The sequence below is a fragment of the Pleurodeles waltl genome, chromosome 1_1 (genome assembly GCF_031143425.1).
Source record: "Pleurodeles waltl isolate 20211129_DDA chromosome 1_1, aPleWal1.hap1.20221129, whole genome shotgun sequence".
Taxonomy (NCBI): Eukaryota; Metazoa; Chordata; class Amphibia; order Caudata; family Salamandridae; genus Pleurodeles; species Pleurodeles waltl.
Genome location: NC_090436.1, coordinates 435,881,518 through 435,909,053, shown reverse-complemented (window position 1 = coordinate 435,909,053; position 27,536 = coordinate 435,881,518). Strand labels below are relative to the sequence as shown.

The 27,536-nt window shown below is 44.6% G+C and overlaps 1 protein-coding gene across 1 annotated transcript in view; it reads right to left on the bottom strand.

The window, feature by feature from the left end:
* Positions 1-27,536, bottom strand: part of LOC138284946 (baculoviral IAP repeat-containing protein 1-like) — a 579,119-nt gene that overhangs the window by 282,305 nt on the left and 269,278 nt on the right. Inside the window, exon 10 of the mRNA XM_069224297.1 lies at positions 21,135-21,189. Within this exon, the coding sequence (XP_069080398.1) occupies positions 21,135-21,189 (55 nt within the window). The remainder of the gene's footprint in view (positions 1-21,134; positions 21,190-27,536) is intronic.

Genomic DNA, 27,536 nt, shown 5'->3' with positions numbered 1-27,536 from the left:
CAGTGGTAGGGAGAGAGGCTACATCAGCTTTTCCATTGAGGGAAGCACCTGGCTGGAGCAGGAGTGATCTTGCGTCATTCACTAATGATTTCTCCAAATTGAGAGAAAAGCCAGTAGAGTGGTATAGACAGGTTGAGCGGTTTGTGAAAATCTTGCAGGTCCTGTGGGTAGATTTGAATACCTTTTTCGACATTGTGGTATTGAGTGATTTGTGGCCAGAATGTAAAGTGACTACAGAGTGGCTAGAGAGGGAGCCACTGAGAAATCCATTGACAAATGCTCTGTCATCAGTAATGATGAAAAAGTATAAAGGAAAGATACCTGCTTAAGACATTGATTGGGTTAAAATTGACACGACAACACAAGAGCCCAAGAAGTCAGTGCACACCCTTCATGAGAGATTATTACAAATGTTTAAGCAGCACAGTGGAATGGAGACTCTGGAGATGAAGGACATGGGACATTATGGGGGTCATTCCGACCCTGGCGGTCCAAGACCGCCAGGGCCGGGGACCACGGAAGCACCGCCAACAGGCTGGCGGTGCTTCCCAGCCCATTCTGACCGCGGCGGTAAAGCCGCGGTCAGAAAAGGGGATCCGGCGGTTTCCCGCTGGATTTCCCCTGCATGGGCTGAATCTCCATGGCGGCGCTGCAAGCAGCGCCGCCATGGAGATTCCGACCCCCTTCCCGCCATCCTGTTTCTGGCGGTTTTTACCGCCAGGAACAGGATGGCGGGAACGGGTGTCGTGAGGCCCCTGGGGGCCCCTGCACTGCCCATGCCACTGGCATGGGCAGTGCAGGGGCCCCCTAACAGGGCCCCATAAAGATTTTCACTGTCTACTTAGCAGACAGTGAAAATCGCGACGGGTGCAACTGCACCCGTCGCACCTCTGCAACTCCGCCGGCTCCATTCGGAGCCGGCTTCCTTGTTGCAGGGCCTTTCCCGCTGGGCCGGAGGGCGCTCTTTTGGCGGTCGCCTGCCGGCCCAGCGGGAAAGCCAGAATGGCATCCGCGGTCTTCTGACCGCGGAGCGGTCATTTGGCGGTTCCCGCCAGGCAGGGTCAGAATGACCCTCTATGTGTCTAGCATAGTAACAGGATTGAAATCTAAGATTATCATGATGATTCAGCAGCGTTTGATTTGTTGGCAGAATAAGTCAATTGATGACATTTTGAGATATGCAAAATATTGCATTGATGAATTGCAGATGAAGCAGAAGATACTCAAGGAGAAATTGATGGTGGCACATAGGAAAGCCGCACAGAGAGGAGGAGAACATAGTCAGCATTTTGTAGGGAATATTGGCCCTATGCAAGGAGAGTATCAGCAAGGAATGCCAGCGATGCAAGATGGAAATGGGTTCCCACAGCAAGGACATGGCGTTCTGATTGATCTGAGTACTGAAACTGATGTAGAAACTTTGAAAAAGACGAACGAAAAAAGAACATTAGTGCAATAAGTTGAGGCAATGAAACAAGTGCAATGATTCTTCCATGCTAGGTATCTAGCTGGCAATTACCATGAGCACAGAGGTGACAAGAGCCTTGGCATGACAGACATCTAAGGGAAGCCAAGAAACGATAGTTGGAGAGCAGCCTCAAATAACTGTCATTAAGACCACCTAAGAATACTGCGCCCACGGAGTATAGTGGATAAGAGACTAGATAAGGCACTGAAGAGATAAAACAGCTGCAGAGCTCCCCTGCACAACAGTCACTCAGAACCTCTGACGATGTCAGTGCACAAGTTACCCTTGGATTGGGGATGAAGAACCAGAAGCTCAGACAGAGGCCTCCTATGTAGCACGAGACTATTCTATTCGATTAATTTCTTCACTTACTTTACTTGGGGGGAGGTAAGAGGTAAAGGAAAAGACTGGGTACTACCAACAGGGTCACTTGTATACTATTCCACATGGCAATAAAGCAATAGACGCTGATAGATGATACTCTAGGGAAGGTTCCAAAGAGAGCAGGTTCACACTACAGGGGGCTGGTGTTAAAGGGGATGAGGGATGCCGACTCCCACCGGGAAAGAAAAAGATGAAAAGACCGAGAAGCTGGAAATAAACTGCTTGTGGCTGTTCTGTGACAAACGGGTGTAAATCCTTGTGTTTTTTTTTAGGAAAGGGGGTCAAGGGAATGTGACTTGAGGCCTCCTCAGCATTGGGCGCGTGATAGCAGGTCGAAGTATTCCCCGCCCTTGAGGCATAAGCCAGACCTGTGACGACGAACTGGGGGGCATGGTGGATTCTCATGTTCACAAACGAGTTTCCCTTTTGGGCCTTCTTCACGTGGCTCAGGACGAGAATAATACAATGCTATTAGACTAAAATGGCCGGGGGCGGGGCAAGCCTCTGCTAATAAGGAAGGAGTGGGTGTGTTGCTTATTTCTTCCTCCTCCACCCCTCCCGGCTACTGCTGCCATTGGTCAGGACTCAGATGTGATTGGTGCGTTGGGGCAGGTGAAGGGGCACAGCAACACTACAAACTTGTCAGAACATCCGAGAAGTGCGTACATTCCAAGTTCATTCACATCATCTATGATATCCCCCTCGTGAACTGAGGGTACCCAGTTGGGCAATGTGATTTAGAGGCGGCCGTTTTCACGACCTCACCCTTGCCGTGGGCACCAACCACAGAAAACAATACTACTGAATGAAAGCCATTCCGTTAAACAACATAATAATTTAGCAGCTATTGTCTGGACTGCGTTTTTATGGCAATGACAGCCATAGTGTTCCATAGCGCGAGGACATGCTGTGTTTAGTTTAGCGCCCCTCAGCGCCAGGAGCTGCTGTTTGGTTCCCCAGTAATCCAGGCCATATCAATAGGTATCTTTCTGCTTCGTTCATTAGGTGTAATCGCAGAAGGCTCTTTTGCAATTATTCAGGACATTAGTTAATTGTCTGCTCGTGATATGCCCTGCATGAGAAGCATGCAAGCCAAGATGTACACAAAGGTACATCTTTAACCCCTTCACTGCTGGGCCTCCCCCTTCCCCAGTGCTGAGTCCTTTTTTTGGCTATTTAGGGTAGTTCACGCTTAGGCCTTCATAACTTTTTCTCCATATAAGCTATCTATGCCAAATTTGCGTCCTTTTTCCAACATCCTAGGGATTCTACAGGTACCCAGAGTTCGTGAGTTCCCCTGGAGAAGACCAAGAAATTAGCCAAAATACAACTAACATTTCGTTTTTTTCAGAAAAAAGGGCTGCAGAAGAAAGCATGTGTTTTTTCCCCTGAAAATGGCATCAACAAAGGGTTTGCGGTTCTAAAATCACAATTTTCTCAGCTTTTAGGAACAGGCAGACTTGAACCAGAAAACCACCATTTCAACACAATTTTGGCATTTTACAGGGACATACCCCATTTTTACTATTTTTATGCTTTCAGCCTCCTTCCAATTAGTGTCAGAAATGGGTGTGAAACCAATGCTGGATCCCGGACAGCTAAACATTTCTGAAAAGTAGACACAATTCTGAATTCAGCAAGGGGTCATTTGTGTAGATCCTTCAAGGTTTTCCTGCAGAAAGCAACAGCTAAAATAAAAATATATTGAAATTGAGGTGAAAAAAGCCATTTCCAGCCATGTTTTCTTCTATAACTTTTTCTAACTATGGCGGAATTTTTTCAAGCACTATACTGTTACGTCTGCTGGGCTCTTCTGGTTGCGGGATATATAGGGCTTGCGGGTTCATCAAAACTCCTACGTTCCCAGAGCCAATAAATGAGTTGCACCTTGCAATCGTTTTTCATTGTATACTGGTATACAGCAATTCATTTGGTGAAATATAAAGAATGAAAAATAGGTATCAAGGAAACCTTTGTGTTTCCAAAATGGGCACACGATAAGGTGTTGAGAAGCAATGGTTATTTGCACATCTTTGAATTCCGGGGTCACTATGTGAATTACATGGCATTTCTCAAATTGACTTCTTTGTTACACACTGTCTTACATTTGGAAGCAAAAAATGCTGAGAAAAACAAGGGGCAACAGAATTTGTTCTTCTATTCTGTGTTCCCCTAAGTCTCCCGATAAAAATGGTACCTCACTTGCGTGGGTAGGCCTAATGCCCGCGACAGGAAACGCAACATGGACACATCACATTTTTACTTTGAAATCTGTTTTTTGGAAAGTGGCTAGCTGTGGATTTTGGCCTCTAGCTCAGCTGGATCCTAGGGAAACCTAACAAACCTATACATTTTTAAAAACTAGACACCTTGGGGAATTCAGAATGGGGTGACTTGTGGAGCTCTTATCAGGATCTTACTTTCAAACCTCAAAATTTGGCAAAAGAAAACACCTTTTCCTCACATTTCGGTGATAGAAGGTTCTGGAATCTGAGTGGAGCCACACATTTCCTTCCACCCAGCATTCCCCCAAGTCTCCCAATAAAAATGGTACCTTACTTGTGTTGGTAGGCCTAGTGCCCGCGACAGGAAACGCCCCAAAACGCAACATGGACACATAAAATTTTTACATTGATAACTGACGTGTTTTTTGGAAAGTGCCCAGCTGTGGATTTTGGCCTCTAGCTCAGCCGGCACCTAGGAAAACCTAGCAAACCTGTGCATTTTTTAACATTAGATACCTAGGGGAACCCAGTATGGGGTAACATGTGGCGCTCTCACCAGGTTCTGTTACCCAGAATCCTTCGCAAACCTAAAAATTTAGCAAAAAAAAAAAACACTATTTCCTCACATTTCTGTGCTGCAAAGTTCTGGAATCTGAGGGGAGCCACAAACTTCCTTCTACCCAGCATTCCCCACATCTCCTGTTAAAAATGGTACCTCACTTGTGTGGGTAGGCCTAGTGCCCTCAACAGGAAATGCCCCAAAACACTATGGGGGTCATTCTGACCCCGGCGGTCTCTCGGCGGGAGCACCGCTGACAGGCCGGCGGTGCCCCGCAGGGCATTCTGACCGCGGCGGTTCGGCCGCGATCAGATGCGGAAAACCGGCAGTCTCCCGCCGGTTTTCCGCTGCCCATAAGAATCCTCCATGGCGGCGGAGCGCGCTTCGCCGCCATGGGGATTCTGACACCCCCTACCGCCATCCTGTTCCTGGCGGGTCTCCCGCCAGGAACAGGATGGCGGTAGGGGGTGCCGCGGGGCCGCTGGGGGCCCCTGCAGTGCCCATGCCAATGGCATGGGCACTGCAGGGGCCCCCGTAAGAGGGCCCCACCTTGTATTTCAGTGTCTGCTTTGCAGACACTGAAATACGCGACGGGTGCCACTGCACCCGTCGCACCTTCCCACTCCGCCGGCTCAATTCTGAGCCGGCGTCCTCGTGGGAAGGATGATTTGCCCTGGGCTGGCGGGCGGCCTTTTGGCGGTCGCCCGCCAGCCCAGGGCAAATCCCAAAATACCCTCAGCGGTCTTTCGACCGCGGAGCGGTATTTTGGTGGGGGAAGTCTGGCGGGCGGCCTCCGCCGCCTGCCAGACTTAGAATGACCCCCTATGTGGACACATTCAAATTATCAAATACAAAACTACCTGTTTTTGGGGGCGGGGCAGCACCTGCGTTTTTGGTCCTGGACTCAGCAGCCATCTAGGGAAACCTACACCTGAGGGAATCCATGGAGGTGTGACTTTGCGTGGATACCCCAGTGTTTTCTTACCCAGAATCCTCAGCAACCTCAAATTTAGCTAAAAAATAACATTTTCCCCACATTTCTGTGTGGGATCACTGCACTGGCAACAAATGTCATACCACCCAACGTTCCCCTCAGTCTCTCGATAAAAATGATACCTCACTTGTGTAGGTGGACCAAGTGCTTGTGACAGGGCAGAGCCAAAAAAAATGTTGAAATTGAGGGGGAACCAAAGCAGGTCCAAAAGGGCAGTTTGAAAAACAACGTTTTTTAGGCTGACAAATGGGGCAGAATTTTTATTGGTATAGATGCAACAATGCTGGGTGGTAGGAATTTTGTGGATTCCTGCTAATTCCGGAAGGTTCCATCACACAAATGTGTGATTTCAAGCAAAGTTGGAGGTTTGCAGGGCATTGTGAGTAAGAAAATGGTGCGGGGTGCATGTGAAGCACACCACCCCGGACTCACCCAGATGTTCAGTTTTCAGATGTGTCTAAGTCTTGTAGATTTTTCTATATGGCAGAGTCCCAAAGTCCAAAAAGTGGGACGATTTTGAGAGTTAGACAAGCTCTCATGGCCCAAATGTAAAACCAAAACCCAAAAAATTCAAATGTCCTCTTCCTTGCCATTAGGATAAGATCATTTAGTGTGCGGGGGAGAACTGAAAGACTGTTACCCCCCCCTTCAGTTGGGGTGGGAGCATAACCATGTCCATCCTGATTGGTAGCCACCACCCCACAACTTTTTATTTCATCTAGTAGGCTTTGTGCCCACCTGGGGAGTGGATCAGGGGTAATTGCCCCATCTACCCACCGGTGGGCAGAACAACTTTGCCCCCACTTATTTGGGATGGGGGTATGGGGGTTTTGAATAAAACCTTGCAGAGTGTTTTAGGCAAAGAATCCTGTAAAAAACTTCTATGTGAATGGTATATATATTCCCAACTAAATTACATAAAAAGTATCCGGTGGTGAACCCATCATGTTGGAGAGAATGCACTAAGGTGGGAGATTTGATCTACATATGGTGAGAGTGCTCAAAGATACAATCCTTCTGAAGGGAGTCAGTATATGTTCTATTTGGAATTAACTCGAAAGAGCTGCATTATCAATCTAAAGGTAACGAGCCTCTAGTCTGGAAAAATCTGGACGCAGTGAAGACCACCACTGCAGTCATTTGGCAAAGTAAAGTCCATCTCAGACACAACCTAATGACACACACCTTTGGCACATTATGGCAATTGAAAAGCTCTCTGGTAACATGTCTGATGAGGCCAAAGACTGTTATCTTAAATGGGAACTGTTAGTAAACTATTTAACCAAGGAATCCCCCGCAAGGGCCTATCCCCAAAAACTTAAAACATTCAGGCCCTCATTCTAACCAGGGTCGGCGGGAGCACCGCCGACAGACCGGCGGTGCCCCGCAGGGCATTCTGACCGCGGCGGTTTGGCCGCGGTCAGAAAGGGTAAACCGGCGGTCTCCCGCCGGTTTACCGCTGCCCTTAGAATCCCCCATGGCGGCGCAGCTTGCTGCGCCGCCATGGGGGATTCTGACACCCCCTACCGCCATCCTGTTCCTGGCGGTTCGCCCGCCAGGAACAGGATGGCGGTAGGGGGTGCCGTGGGGCCCCTGGGGGCCCCTGCCGTGCCCATGCCAATGGCATGGGCACGGCAGGGGCCCCCGTAAGAGGGCCCCACAAAGTATTTCAGTGTCTGCCTAGCAGACACTGAAATACGCGACGGGTGCAACTGCACCCGTCGCACCTTCCCACTCCGCCGGCTCAATTCTGAGCCGGCATCTTAGTGGGAAGGTTGATTTGCCCTGGGCTGGCGGGCGGCCTTTTGGCGGCCGCCCGCCAGCCCAGGGCAAATCCCAAAATACCCTCAGTCTCTTCTAATTAGGAGAGAGATGACTAACATACGCTATACCTCAGACATGAGAACTGTGATGCATCACATTGCTCTCTGCTTTTGGAAGCCCACCACTAAAGCCAATTTTGTGAGACAACTTGAACCTCTCAGTGTAATGTTGGATTAGGCATGATGTGGATGTCTCTTCCTTGGTGGGAGTACGGGGCAATTTAAGGGTCGGAGGGATAGTTGAGATAACTTCACCACTTACTCATTCAATACCTTATGCATGTAAAAGTAATAATGTAACATGCAAATTTTGAATGCAAATGAAAATTGCTGTATTGATACATGTGGCCATACTCCGTATTGCAGATGTTATCTAAAATACAATTAAAAATATCTTGTCAAAAGAGACCTCTGAAGATATCCATGTGCTAATTACCAGAAGATCAACAGAGAAAGAGTACCTAATAGTAAAAAGATGCTACTCAACATGTGGAATAACCACTTTGCAAGTTGTTTGTGGAATAATACATGATCAGAGGTCTCACAGTTTCGCAGTCAGAAGGGTGAGCTGCAAGAGACGCACTCACTCACGTCAGATCCAGGAGGCAGGAGGCGGAGGCGGAGTTTGTTGCTCGCATGCTGCCGGAGATGCCGGGGCACCGAAGCGTGGCTGAAGACACCGTGGCCAGATCTGAAGCTGGATTTCATGAAGGCGTTGCAAGGCGGTGAGGAAAACAACACGACCCCCCGTACGAGGCCCCCGTGTGAGAGGGGCTTATTGCACGGCCATATCAGCACCCCGGACCTGCTTCTGTGGGAGCAGCTGCGTTTAGGGGGCGCAGCACAGTGGCGTTGTTGGGGGTGACTTCTTTTGTTGGATCTTGTGCTTGGCCCCCCTTTGGCCCATTGCCTGGCTGGTTCCCTCGGGCAGCGGTTCCTGATCCCAGGCACCTGGACTTCTGGGCCTGTTCGTGTGGGGATGCCAGGGCCTGGGGGGGGGGGCCCGGTATGGCCTCGTTGGGCCAGCCACCCCATCTCACGACGGACAGATGGACAGACAGCCCTGTGACGGGGCGTCCTCCCTGGACGCAGCCCTCAGATGCCCCGGGGTACGTCTGCGGACGCCCGTGGCCCCGGGGGTACTTCTAGGGTCTCGTATCCCGACCCAGAAGTTTTTTTTGAAGGGCCACGAGGGACACCAAGAGGTTAGATGCTGCGGGGTCTTATGAAACCCTGGCAGAACAGGAAGAGAAGGCCGTCGCCGCCAAACACGGAGCAGTAGAAGATGGATGAGTTGATCGCGACAAGGAGAAAAGAACACCTAACCCAGCAGCCAAGCCTCGGACCTGGTGACCAGGAGGCAGCAGGACGCTGAAGCTGGCCACGCTCTAGGAAGAGCATGGCCTAACCAGGTATGGGAGGGGGGAGGTGAGAAAAGGGAGGTGCTTTTTTTGTTTTCCTTACCTTAAATTATTTTTGGATTTGAGTTTCTTCCCTACAATATTTAAACGGATACCCAAAATAAAAATAGAAGCCTGGATATAAGGTGAACTTTAACTTTTTCACACTCAAAAGATTTGTTGTTCGCTCTTACTTTAATCATTTTGTTTTATATATAGAAAAAGATGAAAGTAAAAACAGAACCAAAGAGGCAAGGGAACAGCAGGTTATGTTCTTTCTGACATCTTTATTTTTAAAAGTCATTGTTTTGTTTCAGTATGACTTATTGAGGACATTAAAAGTAGAACAGGACGGAAAGAAGCGCAAATAAAGATAGGAAAGTGAAATTAAGACAGAAAGAGAAGTAAGAAAAAGGATGGAGAAAGAAGCAAAAGAGGTAATTAAGGAAGCTATAAGATAGAATTATAACAAGAGAGGAAGGCAAGAAAGTAACAGCACAAGAAGAGAAAGAAAGAGGTAGAAAGAAAGAATCAGAAACAGTGAGCAGAAGTAAGGAAAGTAACACAAAGGAGAACATGAATACCAACCTTCTGTGTTCTTCTTGTCTTTACATGGTCCTCCTGAGTCGGTCCCTGAAAAACCCCCAAGAACAATAGAGAAGAAAACGTGAAGATAAAAGGAAAAGGGAAAGACGACGAGCCAAGACAGACCAAATATTACAAGATTTAGAGACTGTTAAACTCATAATTACCTTAATAAACTATTATAACTAAGACACGCGTATCGCTCCATTACTGACACTCCCCTACAGGCCCCTTGGTGGAGAGGACTTAATGCCTGGGCCAACATTGTCCAACAGTGTCCCTTTTAGGGAGACGGTGGCTTCGGGCAAGTACTTGACATCCTGCAAGTTGGCCCTTGTGATAGTGCCAGGGAGCGCATAAAATTGTTGCATAGACTGTAGGTAACTGGTTTTTGACGGAGGCGGCTGGCGTTAGGCCAGTGCAGCTTGTCTGGACGGTGTTGCCTTGCTCCTCCTGCCTTCCTGCCCCCTTCTGCCCTTCAACCTAAACGAGCCTCCCTCATTCCTTCCTTATTTCAAGTCTGCAAGTTTTAATTGGAGCACAGGTATCCCACAAGTGCCCAAAGTGCTCCTTTAAGGATTTAGGGACTTAAGGATCTACTCACCTGCACTGAGCACCATATTTCCTTCTCTGAGCTTCCCCAGATTTGAAGGAAGGGCTTCCATGCCCCTCGAAGCTCCATGAGTCTTCTCGTCTGACTTATTTTACAAAGTTGGAACCTTCGGCAAATGTGGGGAGAGAGATTAAGCCGGAGTCAGGCTGGAGTGTTCCTATGGAGCCTGCAGTTACCAATCCTTTACCCATTGCTTGTGGTTATCTTACAACAGAGACATAAGTCCACTGTCCAGTTTCTCCTGCCCCTCCCCAATTAGTATCTCAGAATGAAGTAAGCCAATCACCACCTCATGAAGGCCAGCCACCTGCATTTCTGTCAAAATACGAACTTTCACCAATTATCATCTCTAGTGACCACTCTTTAAACGCAGATGAGCAGGTGCCTTCTTTAGCGGCCTCTCCAGCAGGTTGGCCAGGCAAGATCGGTTGACTGCAGGCTGCTGTGACCCCCCGCAGGTTCACAGCATTCCCCCACCACCTAGCCCTCCGGCAGCCCAATGGACCCAGACTTCAACTGGCAGCATTCATCCAATGTTACCAATAAGGTCTTTTAACAGGGCTGTTCCCAGCCGGCAAACTGAGTTCATTAAAGGCGAGCTCAATGATCAATCGCTTTTTGACCTTTCCTGTCTTCAATCTGATTCTCTGAGCGGTGCTGGCAGGGAATTCAACCCTGTGCCTTCCCCTACGATCATGGCAACTGGTTCGGCCTGGCATCAGCTTCTGCAAACCCTCCAATCCACTGTGCTGGCTTTGAACTATCCCTCTGACAAACTGGACATCCAAGTTGATCTGCTGAGCATATTGGCCTCCTACGTAGCTGGCATTGATCAAAAAATTGAAAATCTCAACCAGCTAATTACTAGAGCACAGTCAAGCTCCAATTTTGTGAAACCAACATGTTGTTGTTCTCCGATTGTTGAAAGCTTTACATCCTCACCCACTTTTTAAAGTTCGGTTGTATGTGAAATCAAGAGACTATCCTTAGCTTCTGCGCCCCTGGTGCCCCCATCGACCCTAAGCTCCCTCTCCGATTTGGCCCAGGGGCCCACTCAACCAAAAACATTGGACAACTACTTTCTTCCAGCCAAGTGTGGAACCTCCATCAATCCTCGGCCAGTTGCTACTGGAGTCCTGGAGCATGTTACGACTTCTTCCTTTCCCGAACTTGAGTCCACAGTGCCTGCCCCTTCCCATTTCCCTTGCACTCCTGCACACCCTGTTTCGGTTCAACCAACACCCTCAGGAGCTGATCCCGTGGGTCCTCCGCCATTGAGCAAGAGGGAAAAAAAGACTGCGTAAACAACAGAACAATAGGTGGAGCCAACCCCCGCAAGGACTTTCAACAAACGTTCAACTGTTGATTCGTCCTGAGATGCAGCAGCTCTCGCAGTTGCAGGGTGCCCCCAGTGTGACATCACCATCCAATTCCTTGTTGACTTTATCTGTTGGCCCTTCCTCCAGATTAAGGGCCTGATTCTAACTTTGGAGGACGGTGTTAAACCGTCCCAAAAGTGGCAGATATACCACCTACCGTATTACGAGTCCATTATATCCTATGGAACTCGTAATACGGTAGGTGGTATATCCGCCACTTTTGGGACGGTTTAACACCGTCCTCCAAAGTTAGAATCAGGCCCTAAGTCTGTTAAGGACCCTTTGGTTGGCACTATTGTGCAGGAAACTGATCTCTTCGAGGATTGTTTGATCTCGGCTGAGAAAGGCAACCGAGGCAGTGTGTCGGTTTCGGTAGCCCGCATTGGGATAGTGGAGTGTCTGCTTGCCCTGCTGCCACACTGATTGTATCCAAAGCTGTTCATGGGATCACTGATGATGATGTTTTGGACCTTGGTTCTTTCCTCAAATTGCAGCCTGTCTGTAATTTTGCCACCTAGCCTCCAGCCCATCTCTGCCGATATTCCGGCTTTGGGGGACTCTGTGGACCTTCTCAATGCAGAGGAACAGCTACAGCCTTTATTCCCCTTGTGTCCCTCCACGATTCCATCGGATTGCTCAACTCTTAAACTTGTGTTCACCCCAGAATATCGCCCCAGAGGTCCTCATGACATATTGAATAGGGGGAACATTTTGATACTCTTTAATGCCATCCCGGATCTTAACTACATTGGTTCCAAGGACATTGCGTTCATTGAATTTTTTGGACTCTAGGGGGCCCCACCCAAGGGACTCCACCTTGGTTTCTTTAATTTCTGCCACAATAGCTCACTCTATTCTCTCTAAAAGAGATTTATTTCTCTGGTGGGGCATTACAATAACTCCCTACAAGGAGTCTGGTTACCCTGTGTTACTATCAGAATACCAATGTTCAACGACTCCCACAGTATTGAAGCTCTTTTCAATCTTGAAAAGTGCCCTAGGTGGCACCTCTACTTTTACTGGCACTTTTCGTACCAGCTCTGGTTCCCAGGGGTCTGCTAATTGGGTTGCCATCTACCCTCTCGCATGGACATCCCTATTGACCCTCACTGGTGGGTGGTTCTGCTCAAACACTTGGATATCTGTCCTTATGTTCATGGAACATCAATGGGGTTGCGCATAAGTTTGCCTCGGCTGACCTCTTAACATTTCTGAACAGTGACTATGTAGTCACCCTTGAGGAAACATGGGCTGAGCACAGCTGTCCACTGCCAGGGTATTTCGAAATATGGAAATAGGCCCATAGAATGAGCAAGAATGGCCGTGCTAAGGGAGGATTGGCCACCTATGTAACTGTTAAATTAAATGGGTGTATATCGCCACTGGTTTGGGATGATAACTGGATCCAGGGGATTATCTTAAGGAACGGGACTGCACAGCAGACCCTTATAGTAATTAATATTTACATTGCTCCTGGAACAAAGAAAAAAACAGGCAAGTTGTCTCGACTGATGCAGATTGTGGGCAACCTAGTTGGGGAATACCCAGGTGCTAATTATCTTATCACTGGTGATTTTAATACAAACCTGTTTCAGGACACAATGGAGGGTCTTGAGGGTCCCGATTGTGGTAAGCACCAGTTAATTCCCAATCAATCAAGGCCCCAGGGTTGTCTGCATTGCCCGTTGGAAGAGTATTTAGTGACGCACCTTAACAGTATGGGCTTTAATGTCCTGATTGGCCGTTTACCTGATGATGCCCCCCTCCGGTGGACAAGATCAGACCGTCGATCCCGATCCTATTTAGACTACACCATATGCAATATTGAATTATTTCCTTCCATTGAAAGGTTTTTGATTTCGGCCCAAAGTGAGAGCGATCACTGTCCACAAATTGTATGTAGCAAATCCAGATTTTCTGCACATGATGTGATGCGGACAGTGGGTGGTGGTGTTTGTTTCGGGTCACTAAAGCTCATAAAATGGAATTCTCCTGTTGGCTGCATAGTATTGATTGAATGGATTAATTTTTTTGACTCAGAGGGATCGGGCTGTGCGACCCCAATTCAGTTATGGGTTAAACTTAATTGACTTTTATGGTCAAAGTTCCACCAATCTGCACGTAATTGTGCTCCATCCCGGTCCGTTGCCATCTGTAGGGAAACTAGGAATCTAAAGAAAGCGCGTAATAGGCTGCGAAGGACAATCACAAAAAGTCCAGATTCTGAGTGTTTATTCATTAAATATAAACAACTGAGGAAAGATTACAGGAAGGCTGTTTATGATGACTATCAGTCCTATCTTAGCCAGTTTTGGGCTAAACTTTTAAGTGCAAGCAAAGATCCAAACCCCATGAAATTTTGGTCCCTTGTCAACAATTTAAATAGCAACCAAAGGGGCACTGGTGTTGTCGACATTTCAGAAGGAGCTTGGACCTCTTACTTGACTATCCAGTTTTCCACTAGCGAGCAGGATAGGAAACTACTGAATGAGGGGGCCCATAGATCTACTCTTTCTTTGTTTAATACAGGTCCCTTGTTTACAGGGTATTTAATTCCCTCGCAGGGAGTGAGGAAGTTCTTTCAATTAAGTCTTCCCCATATCATCTCGAGGGCTAAGCAATTTGAAGCCCCGGGTCCCAATGGCCATCCACAGGCACTATTTAAACAGGATCCTCTCTTTTGGTCTAACCATCTTGCACATTTGTTCGAGCACTGCCTCTTGACTTCAACAATGCTGGAGTCCTGGAGTGGTGCCATCCTTCATCCCCTATATGAAAGTGGTTCAAGGTCCGATCCTGCCAACTTTAGGATGATAGCCCTGCTGGACAATGAAGCTAAGTTCTATGCTAGTCTTCTGTTGCAAGATCTCCGTGCCTGGGCTGAATCAAAGGCTTTAATTCACATTGTCCACACAGGGTTCTCTGCTGGTTCAGGCTCTTCGACCAATCTATTGGCACTCTCTATTCTGATTGACAGGGCGATTGTGTCTGGTCTGATGCCTAATTGTTGTTTTGTGGACTTTACGTCGGCATTCGATCGGATCCCGCTGAGTGCCCTGTTGACTAAACTACAAAACTGGGGCATCCCCCCAGCACTCCTAGGTGCTATCATGGAACTCCATACAAACACTTGGTTCTGTATTAAGCTTGGTGATGGGTGCTCCCTCTCTAGGAAAATTCCCACCACCCGTGGTGTGAAACAAGGTTGTGTACTTGCTCCTCTTCTTTTTAATCTGTTTACTGCAGACAAGTCAACATCTCTTAATGCCGTTAACTCCCATACCCCCAAGATTGGTGGTCTTAGCCTTAGTCATGTGCTTTATGGCGATGATCTTGCACTATTTAGTTGAACTAAGACTGGCCTCCAACGGTTTCTTAACCAACTTGCACCTTATACTTCTGCAAACCAATTGGAAGTCAATTTGCTTAAAACAAAAGTGGTCTCCTTTGGGAGGAAAAAACACTTGGGCTTTAATTGGTATTATAAAAGTTTTAAACTGGTCTTTGCCAAGTCTTATAAATATTTAGGGGTACATATCGATTCCAGGGGCAGTTTTGTTAAACATAAGAAGGAAATTGAACTTAAAGCTGTGGCATTGCAGGTGGCCTTCTCTAAACTGTCTAAAGTTTTAAAGGGGCTGACCCTTCATTCCCTAATGGAAGTTATGTGAGTAAAGATTATCCCCTTGCTGGCCTACGGCCAAGAACTTTTGTTGGGCAAAGTCTCTTGCCTACTAAATAGGCTGGTCAATAAAATCTACAGTCTTTCATGTCCCCAACCTGGCTTCACCTGCGCAGGTACAGTTGGAATTTGGGCTTCCGGATTTGGTGGCAGTTGGTGCTGGTGCTTTGCTATAAATTGCACCAGGCCATGGACGGTCACTTGGAGGCAGTTTTGTGGCAAGAAATTAGTGAGTCGAAATTGAAGTGTACTTATTCTCATTTCTTGGTTGAATGTAAACGGCAACTAGATGCTGGTGATCTTTGGGCGAGTAATCCCCCCTACTCTCTGTTTAAACTAGATATTAAAAGGCTTATTCAATTGTACTCCTATCATTCAGACTGTTCCCTCCTTGTTCAAAGGAAGCATGCCTGGGCAGTAATTGAATCCTTTAAGCCAGGTATGTCTTCTAGTTTTTTCACTTGCCCCTATGGGTTCTGGTTAAAAAAGGCCTTTATTGCTTTAAGGATGGGAGATTGGTGTTTTTTAAAACATCTGCCCCAATGGCAGATATCCCCTGGGGACGGTGTGATATGGAGAGGCTGTAGTAACGCGGATGAAACCATTGATCATGTGGTTTGCCTGTGTCCAGCTTTATTAAAGGAGCGTAGATTCTTGCTTCGGTGCAAATGGAATAAACTGGGAATCCGCTCCTGTTGAAAGGCTATCTTCCACTCTTTGGACCCAGGCAACCCAATGTTAAATGTGTTATTGACTAAATGTATTAAAATTGCACAATCTAAATTCGATGGCACTGCGAGCAATGAACATGTATAATCGGAATCTTTTCAGCTCTTGCCACATTGCCTGTTATTGGTTAGGTCGAGGAGCTCTAACGGTATATGTTGATGTTTAGTGCAATTACCATTTAAGGCACCATGCACTTTAGGGCTGAGCCTATGCATTTTGTCTTTGTGTACTATGCGCGGTTCTGGGTTAGGTGGTTTGCTTTATTTTTTATATCGTAGGATGTCTTACACTTTTAGGCAGGATCGTCTTTTTTAATATGTCATGTGTGTCTAATTTATGGTGCGTTTTTAACATGAATTTAGTCTCTGAGGGTATTTATTCTTGATGGCTTTTTTGCTTCTTCTTTTTTTGTATTGGATTTTATTATCTGTACAATAACTTATTATTAATTCATTCATTCAGGTCCCATGAGATGCACAGGGAGGGAGTTCAAAGGCTTAGCAGTAAAATAAGAATGCTCTAAACTAATGGGGCTGTTTTGCCTGATCCGAAGAAGAAGAACCAAAGAATCAAAGACAGATCTCACATTGTGATTGGGTTTATAATGGGGAATGCTGGAGAGTGGAATAAGGGATAATAAGCGGTAGTGGGGGAGAGTATGAGACAACACTTTGTGGTATTTGTATATAATTCCCTTTGGCATTGAAACACAGTGGAGTTTGTTTAAATGGTGCCAGGACTGTTCACTGCATGATAAGCCAAGGCCCAAGCTAACAACTGAGTTTTGAATACCGCTGAATATGTGTAGTAGGTATTTGGGAAGACCAAAGTAGCAGTGTTTCCTTAGTCGATTCAAGGAGAAAGGATGGTCGGAGTTACACTTTTCCTACTAGAAAGAGTCAAAAGTGGAAGAATTATGTGAAACGATGTTGAGGCCAGACAACAGGAAGAAGTTACTATAGAGATGGAAGGCCTGAAAGAAAAGGAGGATTCAAAGTTAAATTTCTGGCTTAGGTCACAGGAACAGGAGGGTCACCTATAGACAGAGGCCATCAGGTATTTGTCCAAGGCAGAGCCATAGTTACCAAAAATGAGCAATTCCGCCTTATTTGTGTCAGGCTTCAGATGAAAGCTGAGCATTCAGTCAGAAATTGCTAACATGTAGTCACTGAAACACAGCTCAGCAGAAGGAGCTACAAAAACAATTACTGCATATCATCACAGTAATAATACCATTAGATGCCAAAGGATCCTATTGGTCCTGCTGAAGAAGTCATGTCTATGTTGAAATGTGCAGGGCTAAGAGAATTACCATGCTGGATCCCCCATGGCAATGGATGCAGCAAACTGAAAAGGGGGATGAGATACAGCATATTCCCAGCCTGGAAAAAAGGTAGACAACCTGTGCAAGAAAAGGCCTCCCACTGCGATGTAAAGAAGAGAAAGGAGTTTAGGGCAGTTTGAGTAGAACTATGGCATCTTTCAACATTATAAAGACATCATGGAGTGGTGCCCTAAGAAAAGACTCCATTCCATGGGCCTGATGATAGCCTGCTTGTGCTACATCCATGCAAGCCCTGGACTGCAAAAAAGTAGATAATTGTAAGTTGACTGCAAGTTTCACACATCTGGCAAGGGAAAAAGGAAAGAAATGGGATGAAAATTTACCAAAACAGCAGAGATGAACCAGACAAGTAGAGGAGGCCTTTCAAAATGAAGAACAGTGGCAAAGCAGGAATGGGTACAAAATTCAATGAGAAAGGGGGTAACAATAGGAGCAACCAGATGAAATGTCCTAATAGGTATAGGATCTAGAGGTGGTCCAGATTTAAGGGCGGTAAGCTTAGTAATGGAAATAGATTTCCTGGAAGTAGAACTTCGACACATGCTCACATGTAATCTAAAAGTCAAGAATTGGCCTATGTCAGACTGCAGGATTGGTTAGTTAAAAATGAATTGGAGAAATTTGAAATTTGGTTGTAATTAAAAGAACATCATGCCTTAACAAGACTTTATGTCACAATATCGAGGTCAATGATATTGCCTCCACAGTATTGACTCCATTATAATGTCAAGATACGTATATATAGGGAAGTACAGATTTACTGTTTTCAATTTCACATTTACTTACTTTGAAGATGTAGTAAAATCAATATTGTGGATTCAATACTGTTGCAGACGCATATTTAAATTTCAATCACAGTATTGTGACTCCCAACATTCCCCCACCCGCAGTAATTATTGTGGGGGGATTGACACCTTTACAAGAGGTGCAAAAGAACTGAGTGCGTGCTGCTCTTTTGTGCTGGGTTTTTAGCAACTTATGTTGTACAATATACAAAGGAGCATTGTGAATTAGCCAGTGGGTGGAAAATGTCATCAAGGTAGCATCCAAATCTCAAGCAGAAGAAACTAGTTGTCAGGGTGGCAACCAAGGAGACAGGGGCAGTAGCTGAGGCTTCTTTTAGAATGCTTGAAGTCACACCAGACCAGTTTCTTGAGAAAAGTGATGTAGGGGAAGAGAGAACTAGGAGGGATGAAAGTGACAGAAATATCAAAAAGCTGATCAATCCAGGGTAAAACTATTCACTGCTTGTACTCAAAACATTTCAGAGGTCAAAAAATGTGGTCTAGCGTGTGGCCAATGAGATTAGTGGGACAAAGTACCTTTCGATTAAGGATAATGATGTCACATGCCTCAAGCAAATTGTTTTCAGGGTAGTTATTATGACCTGCCCATATAATGAATTCCCAAATACGTATAAATGAGAAAACCTTAATTATTGATGATTCCTGAAGAACAAAAGGCGCAAATAATTCCACCAGTGCATTACCGGAACTGGATGTGGGCCAGGAGGTTGATAAATGGCAGAAAGGCACAATGACAGAGAAGGGGATACGAAAACATTGTTAGGAGGTGTTTCAGCTAACTTAAATGTAGCAGGTGGTAAACAAAGATTTCAACTTTTATTTTTATAAACAATAGCAAGGCCTCCATTGGCACATTTTAGGTAGCCCCTGTAAAGCATTTTATAGTCAGCCTAGGTAGTTGCAGCAATTTCTAGCAAAGAGGTTTCACCTAAGCAAGTAAGTACCATTTCCCCAATCACAGCTCTCACCAGTTATAGCTAGTTGTTGTCTGTTGTTCTCCAGGAAGGGGTTGCCCAGAAAGAGTATATGCTCTCCTTTGTTACTATGGAAAATGACTTGTGAGATGTCCTTGACCGCTGGTGAACAGCTGCAGCCCGTCCTCATGAGCGGAAGGGTTGAATTCTGCCAGGCCCTGTGGGCATGACCTCGTCAACCTGGCAAAGCACTTGGAGAAACTCCCCTTCATGACAAAGGGGCATGTCACTCATTGCTTTGGACCTGGGCACTTCAGTTTTAAGCCCTGAAGCTCCCAGGACCAAGTGTCTATCAAGGACACCTCAGCACAGCTTGGGGTGGAGTCTGCAACTCTCCCTGACCATATTCCACTCTGTGACGAGGTAGGGACTGCTGCCTCTTCTCACTGGCCGATCAAATGTCATCCAAATAGAAAAGGCAGCATTCACAGCTATCCTGGAACCTCCAAGTCTTCCCTTCAGAGATGCTGAAGCCAATACGTTTTATGTTTTGTAATGCTTGGTGCATGTGTGTGTGTGTGGATGTGGATGTGTATGAATGTATATATATTTGTATTCCCTGCACCCCCTCCAGTAACTTAGCCATACTCTTTATATTTCCACAATGGGCTCAATCTCCACTGCCTTACAAACGAGAAGTAACATTTTCCACCTTTCCCTCTACAAGAACTATTAGAACTGTCCTGAGTTTTACTGAGTCGGCCCTGCCTGGATTTAAACTTATGAATATCGGTGTGCAAAATTTGCACAATTTCCCTTTGCGCAATTATGTGAAATTTCGGACAAATTATGAGACACACTGCGTAATTACAAGAAATGCAAAAATTCCACCTGCCAGTATATTTTATTGCAAAATGCCTACAGGTGCCCAATTTGGATGTGCTGATTCATTCCACACTAAAAACAAAATGATGTAAATAACACAAGTGCTTCAAACAGGAGCTGCTAGCGTTCTGGTTGTTTGCATTTTTTAATGCGCTCACAGAAAACTGTGCATAATTACACAACAGGTATATAATAGCTAAATTTGGGGAATTAAGGGCAACAAGGGAATCATGAAATCTCCAAAATTACACATGGTTACGACAGCATAATGGAAATTTCACCAAGACCAACACAACCCAGACGTCAGCAGAGACTGCTCAACCTACTGGTAGGATCATTTAGGGCACAGGTGTAATAATAGAAATGTGTGGTCATGGAGGTACCACATCTGTACCAATGCACTGAGTTATTGTTTTGTAATAACACTGAACACATTAGGTAAATGTCATAAATGTTTTCCTCCAGCTAAAAGCAAATGGAATCCAGAAGCAAGAAAATATCCAGTAACATTAACACAAGTTAAATCATGGGATAATAAAATGTGGTAAATATATGATTACCTTGGGGACATTAACCTTGGATTTGGTGCAGTAATCTGAATGAGTTTGAGTGATCAAATGGGCTAATGAGAAGGGAACTGCTAAATCTCCTTCATTTACATAGTTTGATATGCGGTGCTAGACTACAGCCTCTAAACTAGGTTATCAACTTTATTGTTTGTGGGCAACCTGAGTATGGAAATTTGTGCCTAAATACCTCAATAGTTTCATGCCATAAATTGTGATTTAAGTGCCCATAGAGTGAACTATTCCTTAATGATTACAAGCTACGTTACGGATTACCTCATTGAAAGGGAGTTGTAGTTAAAAAGTTAGTACCAATTAATAGAATATGGGGGATTTAAAAAAATAGGTTTCCCTCTTAAATAAGGAGTAAATAAGGTATTGGTTGTTGACCTTAATGTAATTTTGAATTTATGACCTTTTGTTTTTCAAGTTACTTTAACAACATTTTGTAAGTGTAAATAGTTCTTATCAATATTTACATCTAAATTAATAGTTTGTGGGGCCTTTACGTTTAGCCTTTGTATTATCAGTATCTTCTTTTACCCCTAAATAGATCATTACATGACTAGACAAGCCAATGTAAAAACACCAAACACATGCAATCAAGAAATATTTGTACCTAACATACATATGTAGCTGTAGAATTCTCATGAATTTGAAATGTAACACTTTTCAGACGAACTCTATACCCTCTCCTTTACTCTCAAAAGAGAAGTGACCACACTGGGAAACAGAGAGAAGACTTTTTCAAGTGAAATTGATTGGTGATATGCTTACCGGTAACAGAAGTGCCAGTATCATTATTTCGTCCAATCATCTTGCTGTCAATCTCCTGAGACAGAAATGCAGGTAATTTACTATTCAAATGTGTATCTGTTATATAAGTAACATATATAGGATATCATATGACTATCATACTGAAATAGTGTGCTTGCTGCTATTGACCTCAGACCAACTGAGGTTCATTGGTTGATTATATTCAAACAAATTTTGGCCATTGAGAATTGTATCATACAATAAAACAAATAACGTGATAAAATACAATACACTGTCATGCAGTCAAACATAATGAAAAGCTAAGTAGAATTAAGACTTGATGTACATTGATGAATACACTGAGTTGATCAACAGGTTAACACATTTATTTCTTCAATCGTTGTAATTGTAATTTATTTAAATGTGTAATTAATAAAAACCAATGCATCATACATACGTTTTAAGGTACATACATTTTTAAGAAACTCCCCATTTTCAGACAAAAAATTTACTTTTTCTCTTTACATACAGTCCAACATTTCTAACCCTAACTTTCCTATTGTATATTACATGGGAAAGATAATGTTATTTAATGTTTTTTGCTGGTAATGACCTCCTATTCAGAGGTGAGCATATTATTGTCCGACAATTTTGTTGTAAAATACATCATTTAACAGTACCCTCGTCTTTGAACATGTGATCTGAGTAGGCTATAAAAGTAATACTTAAAAGGTAGGTGCTAAAAAATATTTTCGTATTTACTATATGAGCCCATGAACCAGCATGTACCTATGTTATATTTTTACTGATTTTGAACTTGTAGTAGTTGTTTTTTTATATCAACCGTAAAAACTTTGTACATTTTGCATTCAAGACAAAGTCAGAAGGTTTAAAGCAGGCAATCACTGCTTGTCTACAGGACCGTATCAACCTTTGGTTGAATGTTGCCTTTAATAGAAATTTTAGTTAATTTCGTAGGTTGTTACAAATACAGATCAGGTGAATTATATCTTCCAGTCCACATCCGCACAGCCTACACTGAGGAATTGTTACGGTGTGTTCCCATGGGGTCAATGGGCATTACCAGGAATAATGCCAAAGCGATGTCTGATGAAGGAATCCTTGTCTGCTTTTGACCACCCAGCCCCCAGATAAGGCTGATATTTCAGGAGTTTGTAGTCATTTATTACCATCAAAGAGTGTGATCTGGTAGCTAGTAAGCTCTTATCCATAATTACCGATCTTTTCATCACTCTTCAGTTTAAGATTTTTTTGAACGCGTAGTAGGGGAGATTTGAGTTGCATAATTCCCATACTTCCTAGTCTTCTAGGGCCTGATCTAAATACTGTCTTGACTTGGCTTTAGGATTTGAGCTTATCTCCTTCTAAAGTGCCTGGAAAAGCGGATTTCCTTTTGTTGACTGTAAATGTTTCCAGGTTTTGATGTAACTTGATTGCCTAGCTAGGCACTGGTTTAAATATCCAAACTCCTGCCTAATTTGTGCTTGGGAGGTGTACCCTGGTAACTGGAATAGAGACCTTAGTACTTTTCCTGTGATTCTGTTTAGGATGATGGCATCTTGTCCACACAGTGCTTCGCTGCCGTATCCTAGAGTTGAATTTAGTTTAGCTGTGACGATTTGCAGCAAGGGACGGTAGCTAGGACCGTTGAGCACCTTTCTCAGGGTGCAAAAGGCAAGCAGTAGAACATTTCCTTTTCTATGTAGTTCCTGCCTCTGAGGGAGAAAGGACCCCCGTTCATCAAATAGTACGCCCAGTATAGATATACTGATTTACTTGTTCCAATTCTCCCTTTTGTGTGTACCATTTTTTAGCTCTGGAGATTTTATTACTAATTTCCATCACTTTGTTTTTTTTCTGATTGATTTCCATTCCAATTTGCTCAGCATATTCCGATTACTTGACGGTAAGCCGTCGTAGTCCTACTTTAGTTTGACTCAGAAGTACTACATTTGGGGCGTATAGCAAATTGGAAATAAATATATCACCAAGCTTAGGAGAGTGCGCATTCGCCCTATTTAGCTTTATGATCAGATCTGACAGAAAAAGATGAAAAAGAAATGGTGCCAGCACACAGCCCTGTTTCAGACCTTGTTTTGTCTCAATTTCCCTGGAAAGGAAAGATCCGTCCCCTATCTTAACTCTAATCCATGTATCTGTCTATTGCTACTGAATAGCTCTGAGTAGATTCTTCGGTATTCCCCAGGAAGCTAATTTTTCCCACAGAAGACATCGGTGTACCAAATCAAAAGCTGATTTGAAATCTACAAAGCACAGATACAGAGGTTGGTTCCTTTGTTTGCATTTGTCAATGATAACGGAGAGAGTTAGTATATTTGTGGCCATTCTGGGGCCCTTTGCACAGCCTGTCTGATTGGGGGGAATAATGCTGTTCTCGGTTGCCCACCTGTGAAGATGCTCCAGTAGTAGCCCAGCATAGTATTTTGCCTCGATATCCGCTAGGGTAATCAGACGATAATTCTCTGGATGAGATTTACAACCTCCTTTAAATATTGGGTGGATTATCGCCCCCTCCAAGATTTTGGAATTGTACCTAATTCTATGCAGTTGTTATAAGTCGAGATCAGCTTTTCTCCCCAAAAGTCTGGATTCATTTTGAACAATGAATTTGGGATCCCATTTGAAACTGGGCCACCTCCACCTCCACTTTTGCTTTTCTTTATTAAGCTTACAAGTTCTGACGTTGTGAAGGTTATTTTTTCAGATTCCTTTGAGGGCTTTAATATAACTCCTTTGGGATTTGAGACATTTGTTGTCTTGTCTAGGTTTTTGATTGTTCCCTTATTTCCGCCAAAGTGATGAATTAAATAAGCGGACCATACGAATTCTGAAATATTGGAGCTAGTGATGGTCATTGGAGCTTTATTCAAGTCATTTACCATTTTCGAAAATCTCTGCGCATTTGATTTTTTGCTTAGGAATAAAGCCTTTGCCCAAAAATCATGATTTTTCTGTCTTTTATGATCCCGTATTGATTTCCGATAGATATTGTTTACATTTCTTAGGTCAGCCTTAACACAGCAATCGGTGGGATTTATCTTATATAATTTTAGGAGTCTATTTCGTTGTCTTCCTAATTTAATCATGTGTGCTAAAAATTTTATATTCTTGGTTGTTTTCGCTTTCCCCTGATTTAGGTAGTTCTTTTGCAACCTATCTGTGAGCAGACCAGCTGCGAATCTGTCCAGGAACTTCGACAAGATATTTATTGGGTCGCTAGCTGTATTGTTATAGCAAAGGTCTATTATCACCATTGATCGTTCTCCAATGGAGTCCAGTGATCCTTCATTCCATCTAAGTTTTTTGTAGTTTGTTGTAGTGACATCCCTTGGTGCAGTTGGTGCAGAATTAAATATGGGGATGCCACATCAAATCTCCAAGCATTGTTGACCATGATCACTTTTATCTGATTTTACGGTGTAGTACTTAATAACTAAAGTAAGTAGAAATAAAGAGGCCACAGTGTAGTCAATTGTTGCTTGAGTTCCAGTGACATAGCAGGTGGTTGCCGGCAGAGTATCCTGTGGAAACCTCCTGTTTAGGAGTCTGAGCCCAAGGGCTTCAAGATCTTTTACTAGAGAAAGTGCTGTTGTGCCTGGTTTACCTTGCTCTATTGACCCCAAAGACTGCTGTGTACTGCCCACAATGGATCTTGCATGGTAGTTTGGGCATCCCTTTCAAAGGGATTTAGTAAATTCAAATTGAAGTCCCCAGCTATTAGAAGCTCCAGGGAGCCTAAGTCCTGATGGGCAGTTAATATTATATCTATCAGTTTGGTGGATTTATGTTTCTTAGATCGTGCATCTGGATGGATGTAAACATTTATTAGCAGGAGTGGGCTGGAGTGTTCTTTATTCCATCCATCTAGCTTTACGAGCAGGAACTCTTCGTTTTCCTCATATAGTCGTGTACATGATATATTTAACCCTGCTGAAATAAAGATTGCTAACCCCCCCCTTTGGATGGCCGAACCTTTTTTCCGTGATTGCTGAAGAAAAAGACCCCATAAATCCATCAATGGTGAAGGGATTGGTAGCCCAAGTCTCCTGCAAAAAGATAATTTGATTTTTTTTTAATAGGTTTGTCAGATCCTTTTGTTCAGTGATTAAGCTAACCCTATTTATATTACAGGAGCAAACTTGGAGGGGTTTATCATGTGGAGTTACCCACCCATAGTGATCCCGACTACTAGGAAGTCACTGATGATTTTCCAAACAGATTGCTTCTGACATCCAACCCAAATCTAGCTGCATTAAGGGGTGCGTGTTTGGTACTTTGAACCCTGTGGAATGTTCATCATTTTTACCAATTGCGGATCTAAGAACTGAAAAAGGTTTATTTAGCACTTTTGGATTTGTTAGGTTCAACATATTAGTTTGATCCTCTAGAGGGTCAGGATAGCCTCTTTGTTTGGGTATACTCAATTTGATTCCCCATTTTAAGAAGGAGATTTTTTTCTTTGACAACTCTCCTAACCAATTGTGGTGTCTTCCAAGTTACCAGGGTTGATTCGTTTGATCCTCCTTCATTACTTTTGACCACCAGTAGAAATTCTATAGAAACAAAGATCCCCGCTGGGTCGGCGGGGATCTCGGCCGCAACACAGGAGCTGGCTCCAAATGGAGCCGGCGGTGTTGCGGCCGTGCGACGGGTGCAGTTGCCCCCGTTGCGCTTTTCACTGTCTGCTTAGCAGACAGTGAAAGTGGCACGGGGCCCTGTCAGGGGGCCCCTGCACTGCCCATGCCAGTGGCATGGGCAGTGCAGCACCCCCAGGGGCCCAGCGACTCCCCGTACCGCTCAAACCGCCAGGAAAAGGCTGGCGGTAGGGGAACTCATAATCCCCTGGGCAGCGCTGCTAGCAGCGCTGCCCTGGCAGATTACAATCGCCGGGGCCATTGTGGTGGGAAACCGCCGCTCCGGCGGTGTGACCGCGGCACTTCCGCCGTGGTCGTAATGACCTGGGAAGCACCGCCAGCCTGTTGGCGGTGCTTCCGTCATAACAGCCCTGGCGGTCTTGGACCGCCAGGGTTGTAATGACCCCCTACGTCTTTTAGAGCCGGGATAGCTTGTAACAATTTTAATATATTGCCTCTATTTAAGATATCATGTGAGCCCCTGCATTGATATTGATGTTCCAGAATTAGTTGTTTACAGTCTGTAGACGGGACATATTTGGGACTTCTTATAGGGTCCTCTGTGTCTTCCATTTTGGCTGTCCCCTTGTGTTCTGTTACATCTGACCGTGATAGAGATTCCGTATCTGACCAGCCTGTATTAGCAAGAGTTTGCCTCGCTGCTGATCTGTTTAGGGACTCTCCCTCCGAAAGTGGTCTAAGCCCTCTCCCTTTTTTAGACTGGTGCTGAGTCATTTGTGCCCCTATTTTAGTTACTTCACTCTCAGCATGTTCCAGATATGCAACTATAATTGTTATGCCTTCTTCGTCAAAAGACCTCCTATTGGTTAAGGGACTGTAACTTAGTTCAGCTTTCACCTCCCGTTGATGTAAATTGATGTTGTGTATTTCCTGCTTATTTTGGCCCATAACATTGGAATTTGGCAAAGCTTGTTGGCAATTATACTTCATTAACTCCACTTTGGAGTGTGGTACATTTTGCCCCTTGTGTTTTTGGAGAGTAGGGCCCCTTGTTTGAGAGTTGAATAATGGAAACAGTTTATTTGCAGTTAGAATACTTTTTATGTTTCTAATCGAGTCATAGGGCATTAACATATCATTACTTGTATCCAGATTTATAGCGGGGCTTGGCTTTGTAGCAGGAGGGCCCATAGAGGCCCCCCTATTTTGTTCCTTGCTTTTCGCAGTTTTTTCTTTGGTCTTTTTTGTATGTGGCTTTTCTAGGCATAGCAGATGCCCCACAGATTTGGGGGGGCAGGAGGAAGTGCACTTATTTGAATCTCAGGCTGACATCTTTTCCCCATCTCAGGGTATTTTAATAAGCGTGCATTTTCCTTTGGTACTCCTTCCTGTCCACATCCTCATTCTTCAGGGAATGCTATTACCTTGTCAGACATTTCCTCAGGGCAACAATGGGCTCTGTTGCCCGTATTTTTGTTGTTTCCGGCCTCCTCCCTTTGCCTGGGTGATTCTTCGGCTGAAATTTCATCCCCTCTTTTCATATTTAGATTTTCTTTAAGATTAGTTATCATTGAATTTAGCGCTTCTGGGAGTGTGGCCAGTTTGTTGATTATAGGCTCAGAGGTGCACTCTGTTATTGTCATTTCTGCAAGGTTCTGAGCTCACTTTATCAGATTGTTTAAGTTTGCCAGTTGCTGATCAATAGCTGATACTGAATTAGCCATAGCGTTCAGTAAATCCACCTGAACGTCCATTTTGGAGGACTGATAGGACAAGGCATCCTGCG